Here is a 12,745-nt window from a genome sequence, read left to right as displayed (position 1 = left end):
TCAAATCTTGATGTGAAAAAAAAATTCAATGCTCAAACTTGTGAAAGAATATAACTAATTAATTGCGTTTCTAATTCGAACAAACCAAAACAGTACGTAGAAGCTGATGTTTCAAGATTGAAGCCAAGAAAATTACCCTAAAAATCTTGATTTCAGTTCTTATCTTTCAGAAAATGCTGGCCGAGTCCCACTCAAAAGAAGTCTTGTGATCAACAATCCTGCAAAAGAAATTCAAGAAAACTGTACACAGAACTCCTTGATGTACCTGTAGATCTTCCAGCGTGATCCAACTTGTGGAACTCCCATATCCTTGAGATCTTCAACTGTCAAGAACTGTAAAACCTCGTCATCGACTTTATGAAGTTTGAACAAGGGGACATACTCGTTTAATCCCGTTCGGTACATCCACACCTTCAGACGAGCCAAACCGCAGTGGTACTCATAACAGTTTTCTTGTTTCATCGTCTCCATCTCCCGCTCCGATTCGCTGCATTCCCGACTCGTCCCTGGCTGAGTCCGGCATCGCTTATTTTGATCACGATCATCGCTCGAATTGTCATAGCCGTTATCGTTCTCAAGTGACTGATTGCTAGAAGGATCTTGATATTCGGGTGCCTTAACATCTCCAAATCCTTCTTCATCTCCCTCTGCCTCTGCCCCAGTTTCTTGATCACCAAAACTTTCTTCAAATTCATTAACAACCTGTTTTTCGGAACTCGAAGGATCAACTAGTTCATGATCACCAGAATTCGAGCCCTCCTTCATCTCTTCTTCTTCTTGATCATCATAACCACTACCACTCGCATACTGAGGATCCCTCGATTGCTGCTGCAACCTAAGCTGGCCCTTGTATGGATGATTCGATTGGTACCCGAAGCAAGGCGTCTTCTCTGCACGCATTTTCGTCCTTTTAATTCGCGCCATTCTTGAGTTTAATCTTGTTTATCACGCAGAGAAGACGAAACAGGCGCTAGATCTTATAAATATATACATACAGGAAAGCTTATTTGGGCCCCGAGATCAGCCCAAATCACGCATATGGACTCTTATTTGGGCCGGAAAGATTCACAACGCTAATTTGGGCTTCTGTTTGTTTTGTTCTGCTTTTTTTAGAGAACTGTTTGGTTTATTTTGGGAAAGAAGAATTCTTGGAAATTATTTATTTTTAAAATTTTTTTACAAAAACATTTTCGTATAATTTCGTTTATTATTCAATCTAAGACTTCCCTAGCTTGTGGGGGCAGCTGTCACGTGATATTTAGCCGAACTTTCGCGAAATTTTTATTAATATTAGTAATCGAGTCACACGTGTTACATGTATCAGAAATACATGAGACGAACACATTACATATATGTAACGTAGTACATAAATAAATAAATTCTTATATATATATATATATATATATATATATATATATATATATATATATATATATATATAATTACATTAGTTCAATAACTAAATTATGATAAGGTTGAAAAAGAGCGAATTTTTTTTTATTTAATTGATGTGTTATTAAAAATAAATATGTTGTCGTCGACTGATAAAGAATGATCCAAGAACTGGATTATACAGATTTCATAAATATTTTCCAGACGAGTTGCATTTATATAATTATTTCAAATATTAGTCCAGTGTGAGAAATCTGTGTCCAATTTGACTTCAATTTTTTTCCCCATAGCAGCTTACTTGAAAACAACCTGTAAGTGTCAAGGAAAAAAAGTGTACATGTCATTATGTACATATGAACTGAATTTTCAGGCCAACATCATCCTGAACTTGTGTTGAAATACTTTGGATTCGAGGGACAATCGTACTCGACCTGCAACTGCATAATCGAACCAACGAGTTTAAGAAAATGATAATCAATCAAGAAGCAAGAATTAATCAGATGCAGCAGAAATAAAAAAAATGTTTCAATCATGTCATGAAGACATCTTTAACATGTTTAATATGATAAGAATTATATGCAGCAATCTAGTACAGATGCACATACCTTGCCCTCGTCCGAATCTGAGTGCCGCTGAGGGAACACCACTTTCATATCATTATACAAGTAGAAGCGGCGTTCCCTTTCAATGTCCATGCCCCTGCTTACAGGAAAAGAAGATGGACTGGATCTGCATTTCTGACCTCTTTTCAAGCACTTCTTTCGGTGGGGGCAGATGAAACGCAAATGTAGAGCGTACCGCAGAACACCAGAACCTGCATTCTCTTATTAATCTTTAACGGGCTACAATGTTACTATCTGATTTTGTTATGTACACCAGACCCCATGTGTGGCAGCAAACACAGCCCTATTCTCTAAAGAAATACCTGATTTTGGATTTGAGGGGAGTGGAGCCTCGTTCTTTCCGCTAGAGTCTTTATCTCCATTTCGATCCGTACCTATAGTGGCCTTTTGACGTAGGAATGTCTATTAAATGAAATAAATGATCACGGTGAGATTTTGATTTTCGGATAAATGCAGGAAATATATTTTGACTAGACTACAAAACTGATGAAACCATGTATAAAATTTTATTTAGCTGCCAGCTATTAAGCAAGAAAACTACAGCCAGAGAAGTAAATTAATATTTCGTATTCAGAGAATTTGACTAAAGATCAGATGATAATCAAAGCGTTATCAGATAATGACAAGCAGCAGCAGAGTTCAAGGCACCACGACGGAATGAGTATGCCATGTACACTCATTATAGTCCTTATAGCTGCAAACATAGTGATTAAGGCAGTTATATGTGGAGTGATACCAGAAATAATTAAAATAAACGAACCTTCGTGCCAACTGGCATGTCACTCAGATCGTAGTTACAAAAGAATGTATGTATTGGCGTTCTTTCTGGATTGCTTAGGACCTGCACAAGAAATCTGATTATCATAGCTGAAAGTCACACTAATCACCACAGCTCATGAGTAGTTTTGCTGTCATAAAAATTGGTTTGTTGGCTTGAAAATCTGTTTATGTTAAGCGCCTTATCAAAATCATATCGGCAGGACAAATTTTTAATGATCATACAATTCATTGCCTCGAAGTGTTCTTTGTGTGTCCAGAAGTTTCACATATGTTGAGCACCCGATAAACCATTTTAATTTCAGGGTGTGAGGAGCAAAAGAGAGAGGAAGTACCAATTGTACACGTCCTTTCATAGGTATGCTTAGCCGTGATTTTTCATCATACGAGCCATTAGCACTGAGGCTTCTCTTCAATTTTGGACCTTCATATTTGGGTGCAGATAAACGGCCAGAGAGATCTATGGAGGAGTAGTACAACAAGTATTTATCACCATCTACACTAGTTACGGAAAATGGAAGCTTCTGTGGAGGAGGAGAAAATTTTCCTCCAGTAATATTCAGAACGGCGAGGAAGCCATCGATTTTCTGCCCGAGAAAAAAAGGAAGGAAAATTAAGATATGAGGTTGAAAAGCTTTTTGGCCACTGGATAATTATATATTGCATGAATCTCTCTCTCTACAAGTAAAAGTTAATGGGAGGGGATTGTTGAGCAATAGCATATGTTGTATACCAATTGAAAAGTGATGCTTGGGTGGCTGTGCATTTTGAAAGATCACTGTTGATATCCATTAAAGTTTTTGGTACAGAATTATATTCTTTCTTACAGCTGCACTTAAATTTTGAGGAAAAAGATGAAGAGGAAATGCACATACCTGACTAACCACCCCAGAAGCTAATCGACCTGATAGCAATGACTCCTCGAATGAACCGATCAAGGATCTTCTAACAGATAGTCCACTTAAAGTTCTACCCAACTTGGCACTTTGAGATGTAGGTGTTGGATTATTTCCTTGTGTGAGTATGGAAACTTCAGGGGTCAAAATATCAAAGTTAATCGGTAAATTTCCATCTTCGTTGAACACTTTGCTCGCCATTATGGAATCACTATCTTTTTGAGAAGATACAAAGCTAGAGAAAGTTCCTTCCAGAGACTGTTCCACATCCTTAAAACTAATATACCTTTCATCAAACTCTATCTTGGAATCCCAGGATAATCTTGAATTTCTAATCTTTCTAAAAAATCTTGGTCCAAGAGGAGACAGAGATAATGGTGGAGACACAACAATTTCCCGAGACAAGTCCATTACCCCATTAATAAATGGTGTTTCGGTTTTTGCTTTGTAACAGTTAAAATCGTGGTATGAGGATGGAAGATTCTCAAGCAGTTCAGAGTTTTCAAGCATAGACCCGTCTATGACAACCTTCGAGCTTGTTTTACAATCTTCTTCTCGTAAACCATTATTACTAAGAAATATAGGTGTGGACAAAATTGATGGACCGGCATAGTCCATGTTGCCAATGTGAGCTTTTTTATTCTCTTTCAAGGTGAAGTTATGATTGCTACCCGTGACATGAAAACTACTCTGATTACCCGTGTTCCCAATTTCTAAATGCTCACCACTAAATTCATCAGAAAAAATCATGCCATTCAAAGGCGATAATAGCCGTTTCCTAATAACAGAACCTGAATTTTTAGTCGCACTACATGGAACTATACCTGACAATTCATCTTCACGTGGACTGGAGTTGCTAAATGCAAAAGGTTCAAAACCCACTATCCTAGAAGCTGGAGTTTGAATATTGTTTCCACCATCATGAGATATGAAATGGTTCTTCTCTCTCAAATCAATCTTTGGCTTGTGCATTTTCGGCTTTCCGTCCTTGTGAACACTGTAAGTGTCCGAATTTTTTACAAGTTCCCTTGAAGTACACAGGATGTCCCCATATATTCTATTACTTGAGCTACTTATTTCTATTTTACTTGTGTCAAAGCTAGTTACACTGATAAGCTGAGAAGGCATTTGCAGGATGGTGTTTGGTGATGCCGATACTTCTTCACTGATATTGCCAAAGGACATTTGAGGCAATCCCATGATTAAACTGGTAAACCAACCTCAATCTTTTCACAAACAATGTCTGCTTTTTTTATAAACTAGTCGCGCAAGAGAACATCCTCTACCCCTGTTAAGTTGCTGATCATTGACAAGGGGCGTGGGCAAAGCTAATAGAACATCAGTACCACATTTCAGTTGTCAAGAAATATACACGACAATGCACCTCTAACTAGATCAGGCAAGCGGCAAAAAATCCTCTATCTACCGATGCCAATCCACGTACCAATCCATTTGAACAACCCAGCAACTCAAACACAGAACAAAATATGAAGATCTCACAGTATATGCTGGCGTCATTATTCAATCCGCAACATGATCTATCCTGAAAAAAATCCATAAATGGTTAGTCGATCACATTATATTCCGATGGCAGTATAACGGTGGAAAACAACATCACACTAGGAAAACAACATCACAATTTTCATCAGTCCAATATTTTAAGCTATAATAGCATAACAAAATTGCTTCAACTTGAATTTTTTCACTGGAAGAAGAGTGAAAATTGTGAATCAGATGCACAAAGAAAACACACGCAGATTAAACTTCTATAATAACAATGTTGATTTCATTCGATCCGTAACTAAACTGACACTCTCACGGGAATTTCTCAGAAAAGGCAACAATCATTTCCATTTTCAGTAATCAAATCGAAATCATAAACATTAAGAAATCAAATTAGAAACGAAGTCTTTCTCCTCACAATCATTTCCATAAAGGAATCAGAATACGAAATACATGCAAATCAAAAGGACTCCAGAAATCCTTTAGGCTCAAATGGTAAGAACTCCAAGAAAACTCTGCTATTAATCATCAATCTCATCAATCATAAATCTGAACCAAGTATTTACTCGATTGTACAATGCAAAAGAACAAAACCCATCAATGGAAACAACAAATATTGCGTGAAACGCAACAAGAACTGGTGAATCAACACCATAAAAACAGATAAAGATTCAATCTTTTAGCATAAAAGTCTGGAAAAAAATATTCCCAGAACGCACCACTGATGCATTTTGTGATCATTATCTGGAGATTATCAATTGCTTATTTTCCTATGTCAGTTTTTTTTATATATATATATCGAAAATGCTGATTAACATGGAAAAGAAAAAATAAAAAAGGAAAATGAAGTCAATATTACCAAACCAAATTCTTCTAGCGGCTCCTCGCATTTCCATCTGTTTCTCACCTTTTCTTTCCATTGTCTAAATTTGTTATTGGGTTTTAGTAATTCTTTGGTTAATTCATTATATATATATATATATATATATATATATATATATATATATATATATATATATATATATATATATATATTATATATATATATATATATATATATATATGTGTGTGTGTGTGTGCGCGCGCACAATTTTTCTATATTTCATCATATCCAATGGATGAGTGACACTTCATCGGTTGTTCATATAAGTGTGCCCGGTAGCAGCATATATATATATATATATATATATATATATATATATATATATATATATATATATATATATATATATATATTGGATGAGTGACACCTCATTGGTGTTCATATAGATGTGCACGGTAGGTTTGCAGTGACATCTCATCAGTATTTATATAGGTGTGCACGATAGGTTTGCAGTGACATCTCATCAGTATTTATATAGGTGTGCACGATAGGATATATATATATATATATATATATATATATATTTGAAAATTGAAACCAAGAAAGAAGAATTTTTTACTCTGTTCCCGAAGTAAACTCGAAAATTTGTTAGATTCAATTAATTTATACTGTGCTTGAATATATGTAACTGATTTGGATTTAAATATGAATATTTAATTTTACAAAGTAAATAAATGTGGCATGCCAAGAATTCAACTCGTCGATATTAATGACAATACCATATAATAATAATGATAAAAAAAAATTAGGTAATTGTGTTATATTGGAAAATATTTATAATAATAATAATAATAAAATTTGAATTTTTGTTTTAAAAAATTGATAATAAAATTGCAGCAAAAAGTGGTGCGGTATGTGTCCACAAAGAAAAACGATAATTAAATTACAACAAATAATTTTTTTTAGATTCCTAATATATGGGTGGTGGGTCTCGAACTCGAATTCGAACTCAAGCTACTACACGGTATTTTCAGGATGAATCTAGTGAAGCTCAGCTTCGATTTCGTTAAAAAATGATTTTGGAGAATATAGTGATGTGTCTGTCTAAATAGGTGTTTGCACAATATTTGGTGTTGCGGGCGTGCCAGGTGCGAAGTGCACCGATTTGTGTGAAAATGATAAAATCTAACTTCTAAAAACAAGCGATTGTGAATTCTAAATTTGATCGTCGGTTCTAATCTCCTAAAACAACTATAACGCCAAAATAAAGAAAACTATTGGGATTTGAGGAATAAATCTCTGACATCGTTTATATTTTCAATAAACTGTAGAAATTTACAAGACATAAAAATATAAAATATGAAGTTGCTGAAATCTACAAACGAGAAGACGTAAATAGAAATATGCTTGAAAGCTTGAAAAAGACTATTGCTTGAATATTGGAAATTTTGCAGAGAGTATTTGCAGATTTGTCTGTGTTGAAGAGTTGTGTTGTGTTTTGTGTGTCGCCGATGAACTCTTTTTCTTCACTGTGAGATATGGTTTCTTCCACTCCCCCATGACCCATGTTTCCCCGCTTCTCATTCCACGATCTGTCTCGATCCTCCCACGATTCTTCCCCCGATTCTTCCCACGTTTTCTCCAACTTAACGTCTCGTGATCAGTTTAAATGGACTGGGCTTGCTCTGCTAAGTTTGATGGGCCCATACAATTTAATCGGGCTTGTATTAATTTAACGTGGGCTTCATAATTTAATTATTTTTAGCCCAAACAATTGCCCCCCGCAAGCATTGGCCCGTGGGCCAAAATGCTTGTATGTAGCCAAATTCAATTCATTCATTTGGAGCGGCCCGTAAGCATTTTTTCTGAGGCGGGCTTGTAATTTTGGACCGAGCCCAATTATCTCTTGGATTTTTCACAGCCAATTCCCTTTCAGATTCAAAAACTCTACAGCCCGCTTTATTCTTATTTCTCTGTCTTCAACTTTTCTTTCCTCATCCCTGCATTCAGAGAACTACTTTTCTGTAGTCATTTCCACCCAAAGAGAGATTGGGTAGCTAATAAACTCAAAGTGCTTCTTGACCAAACTCTTCAACCTGCATTCCTCAAGGTATTCCAGCTGGTCCTCTTTTAGATCTCCTCATGTTTTCGCAGATGAGCCTATCTGGTAACAGTGAATGAGCCACTAGCTTGAGACTCCCATACATACCGATAATCATTATAATGTTAAGTAGTTACAGTAACCTTCTCAGCAACCAAGTAAGCTGAGTAGAAAGCAACACCAAGCTTAACTCCCCGTCGACCATGACCAGTACCGTCAATCCCTACCAGGTAATTGATGAATCTTACGTTAGTTGTTCCAACCAAGAAGTCATTCTGCTCATCATTGTGCCCTAATGGTGTTTGTGAATTTGTTCCAATGAAAATACATAAACATTTGCAAGACCCAAACTTGTTATGTTCATGAAGTCTTCTTGTGATACCAACATGCATGTGTCATGTATGTGCCGATGCTTCTTACATCTATGTCATAGTTCTTCCGCTCGGGTACCCAACTGAGGTCGTCGCTCAAGCTTCAAGCACGAGTCACCACTGTCTGCCCCTACTCATGACTCCAACCTCTATGGCCATTGGTAAATGTACTGCCCGTTTCTTGAATCTTATGCAATACAATTTGGTTTCTTCTTCCTGCCTTGTATGATTAACCTTGAGGCACTTTGACTCGCCTAGAGAAATTTGAGGGAATGACGACTTGTTTTGCCACAATATTGATCACTGTCATGTTACTCTATGTCATTTCCATGTTGGCTCCTTGTAGATGTTTACATGTCACTGCCCTTTGTTCCTTTGCTAGTATCGAGTTCCTGCGGGGAGTTGGATGGTTTTGTGCACCCCACCGACAAACAACTGATTCAAGCCATGTGTTGGCATAACTCCCCGCTAGATCACTAGCTCCCTTGTTCAACAAACGTGCATATGACCATGAATTGGCAGCCAAGAGGTAACTCTAATATTTTCTTTGTGTGTTGCACATCACTTGGGTCACATTCCCCCTACCCAAGCAGCCATTTGCATGCATTGCACTTCAGTTGGACCCCTTTCCCACATACACATTTACTTACTGTTCTTGCATGCGGTGACTCCGCTTTGTATTTGTTGACTGTTGGTTTGATGTTGTGGTTGTCGGGTGATGGATGTGGAATGAAGGTGGGTTTGTATGTGATGTTGTGTATTGGATGTTGGAAAGGAGTTTCTATTCGTTCTTAATCCACTTAACCCAACTCATTTCAATATCTTCAATCAAAACCATAGATTGGTCTAAAACTCCCCACTCGAGATTATTCTTTTCCTTGATTCTCTATCGAAACACAATGAATCCAATATGATAAAAGTGGCCTACTGGCCAACTTTCATTGGTCTTTCTCGTTTTTTGAATCATAACCAACAAATATTTGCATTAGTGGCCTTACGGCCTACTTAAAACAAAATTTTACAACATGAAGCTAAAAACCGTACAAAAATGGCTAGATAGCCTATTTCAATACCAAATTCCACTTCTGGGTTCTCTTGGGGTTCGCATAACGCCCTTGTTCTCTTCTGTTCTTCATTATTATTCGTTGTTCCGTTCGGTGAGCCCAACTCCCCGCTCGGTATGTTTCTTTCTTGCCCTATTCTAAGTGGCCTGAAGGCCTACTTCATGGGCCTGTCACTGCACACGCAAACAACCAATTTATATAATGGTGGTACGGTCCACTTCACCATTATTTCTGATACCATAAAAACATTGAAAATAAGTGGCCATAAGGCCGACTCCCTAGTGAAACAAAGGGCCTAAAAATGATGAATGAAAGTGGCTTACTGTCCCACTCTCTCTTATCAATTTTATTGTTGAATCATAAACATATATTTATTTCAGTGGCCCTAAGGCCTACATCACGTGACACCTTGAAATCAGGAACTTAATATTAAAAAAATGGCCCTGAAGGCCTACTCCTCACTGAAAAATGCCAACTCCCCACTGAAAAATGCCAACTCCCCACTGAAGATTAGCCTTTGTGATTGCTTTACTCGCAAGATCTTCCTACTTTTTCCCTCATACTCGGAAAATAGGGCTTGAGATACTTGCCGTTTATGCATCTTTTGTGTGGATGGCCATCTATGCTTGATAGCCAATATGCATTTCCGTCTAACACCTTATGTATCTTGAATGGTCCCTCCCAGTTGGGAGACCATTTGCCCAGCTCCCTATCCTTTGTTCCTAGTGGTAGTATGGTCTTCCACACTATTTCTCTTTCATGGAAACTTTTCTTGTTAACTCTTTTGTTGTAGATTCTTGCCACTTTCTGTTTCTGTAACAGCAAAGCATTGTACGCTTGGATTCTCAACTCATCTAGTTCTTCTAGTTCCATGATCATTGCTTCATTATAATGCTCAAGGGAAAGTTCATTTTGCTTTGCCACTCGCATTGATGGCACCATAATCTCCAATGGGAGCACTGCATCATGGCCAAAGGTAAGGGAAAAAGGGCTCACTCCAGTGGCAGTCCTCTTGGATGTCCTGTATGCCCACAGAGTTTCTGATAATAGCCTTGGCCAATCCCTAGGATTCTCTTCCATCATCTTTTGTAGAATCTTTATCAACACTTTATTTGACGCTTCGGCTTGCCCGTTGGACTGTGGGTAATGAGGGGATGAGTTTATCAATTTAATTCCATAGTCTTCTGCAAACTCCCTCATATCTGAGCCTGTGAACATAGTTCCCTGATCTGTGGTCAATGACTCTGGAATTCCAAATCTATGAATAATATTCTCTTTCACAAAGTTAATAACATCCCCTTGCTCCGCTTTCTTCAAGGGCACTGCTTCTACCCATTTGGTGAAAAAATCTGTAGCCACAAGGATGAACGAGTGGCCTTTAGATGATGAAGGGTAGATTTTCCCTATTAAGTCCATGGCCCAGCCTTTGAATGGCCATGGTTTGACAACGCTGTGAAGTTCATCCGCTGGAATTCTTTGGATGTTCCCGTGTCTCTGACATGGCTGACATCCCTTAGCATATTTGATGCAATCTTTCAGGATGGATGGCCAATAGTAGCCATACCTCCTTATCAACCATCTCATCTTTATTCCAGATTGATGCGCTCCACACACTCCCTCATGAACTTGCTTCATGATCTCCAAAGCCTCTGGGAAGCCTATGCATCTGAGAAGCAGACCATCTAGCCCTTTCCTGTACAAATCACCCTCCACTAAAACGTAATTAAGAGCTCTCATTTTTAAACCACGTGGAATATCTCTCCCGGTTGATTCTAGCACCTGTTTTATGTCATCCCTCCAGTCACCAGCTAAGTTTATATCCAAGTTGAGCGTATCTACCTGAATCCCTCTTTGCTGAATTGAAGGGTGGTTTCTCTTTTGAATCAACACCAGCCTGTGTGTAAGTTCCGGAGACATCTTCAATCCCGAAGCAACCTGTGCCAACTCGTCTGCCTCCCAATTTTCTTGTCTTGGGACGTGTACTAATGACACTTCCTCGAAATCATCTAGCAGTTGGGATGCAGCGGTATAGTAAGGAGCTAAGGACAAACTTGTGCATTTGAACTCCCCTGACAGCTGTTTGAGTACCAGCTGAGAATCCCCTGATATCAATAACTCTCTTGCACCTAAGTCTTTCAGAATTTCCAATCCAATGACCAGTGCTTCGTATTCCGCTTGATTGTTGGTGCATGGGAAATTCAAATTAAAGGATAGAGCGGTTTTCACACCTCTTGGGGAGGTGATCACAATACCAGCTCCAGCTGCTGTTTCTGTACTTGATCCATCGAACTTCAACTCCCAGGGTTGAACTCCCACTCCACAAACTGGAAATCCAACATGTTCTCCAATAAACTCATCAAGTGAAGGGTGATCAGCTAAAAAATCGGCGATAGCTTGGCCTTTTACTGATTTTTGGGGATAATATGTCAATGTAAACTCGGCCAATGCTAAAGACCATTTGCCAATTCTCCCAGAGAGGATGGGTCTATTAAGCATGTATTTAATCAAATCGGTTTTAGCCACCACAAACACTCTTGATTGAATTAAATAATGTCTTAACTTAGTACATGCATAATACAGTGTTAAGCATAGCTTTTCAATCACAGAGTATTTCACCTCTACTGGAGTAAGGAATCTACTCAAATAATAGATGGCTTGTTCATTTCCTTCATGATTATTTTGAACTAGTAGGCATCCAATTGACTCATGAGCAGCAGAGATGTATAATTTAAGGGGCATTCCATACCTGGGAGGCATCAGAACAGGTGGGTTAGATAGATAACCCTTGATCACATCAAAAGCTTTCTGATGCGATTCCTCCCATTTGAACTCCCCGCTGTCTTTGAGCTTCAACAGCTGTGAAAACTCCTTTGTCTTCCCTGCAAGGTTAGAGATAAAACGCCTCAGGTAATTCACTTGCCCAAGGAAGCGTTGCAACTCTTTCTTGTTTCTAGGCGGATTTGCTTCCATAATGGCTTTGGCTTTGTTTTTATCCACTTCAACTCCCCTCTGGTGCACAAGAAATCCCAGAAAGTTTCCTGCCTTCACGCCAAATGCACATTTCAATGGATTTAACTTCAATTCATGTTGCCTCATTCTTTGGAAACTCTTCCTCAAGTGCTCAATGTGATCAGTAGCTTGTTTAGACTTTACAACTATATCATCTATATATACTTCAATATGATGTCCTATCAT

The 12,745-nt window shown here is 38.1% G+C and overlaps 1 protein-coding gene across 3 annotated transcripts; it reads right to left on the bottom strand.

Annotated features, from left to right (window-relative positions):
• Window positions 1-1,604: 1,604 nt before the first annotated feature.
• Window positions 1,605-6,141, bottom strand: LOC140819709 (uncharacterized). 3 transcript variants are annotated; one of them, XM_073179887.1, is made up of 7 exons: window positions 6,051-6,141; window positions 3,668-5,231; window positions 3,128-3,379; window positions 2,776-2,856; window positions 2,318-2,417; window positions 1,998-2,206; window positions 1,605-1,829 (listed from the first exon to the last, which is right to left on the bottom strand). In XM_073179887.1, the coding sequence occupies exons 2-7, from the start codon at window positions 4,886-4,888 to the stop codon at window positions 1,770-1,772; spliced, it is 1,923 nt and encodes a 640-aa protein (XP_073035988.1). In that variant the 5' UTR covers window positions 4,889-5,231; window positions 6,051-6,141; the 3' UTR covers window positions 1,605-1,769. The 3 variants fall into 3 exon arrangements, with proteins under 3 accessions (XP_073035988.1, XP_073035987.1, XP_073035989.1); XM_073179886.1 differs by lacking the exon at window positions 6,051-6,141 and adding an exon at window positions 5,911-6,014; XM_073179888.1 differs by lacking the exon at window positions 6,051-6,141 and adding an exon at window positions 5,758-5,904.
• Between the last annotated feature and the right edge of the window lie 6,604 nt (window positions 6,142-12,745).

This window comes from Primulina eburnea, chromosome 18 (genome assembly GCF_022965805.1).
Source record: "Primulina eburnea isolate SZY01 chromosome 18, ASM2296580v1, whole genome shotgun sequence".
NCBI lineage: Eukaryota > Viridiplantae > Streptophyta > Magnoliopsida > Lamiales > Gesneriaceae > Primulina > Primulina eburnea.
Note: the sequence above shows the minus strand (reverse complement) of the source record. Positions and strands in the feature narration are given on the sequence as shown.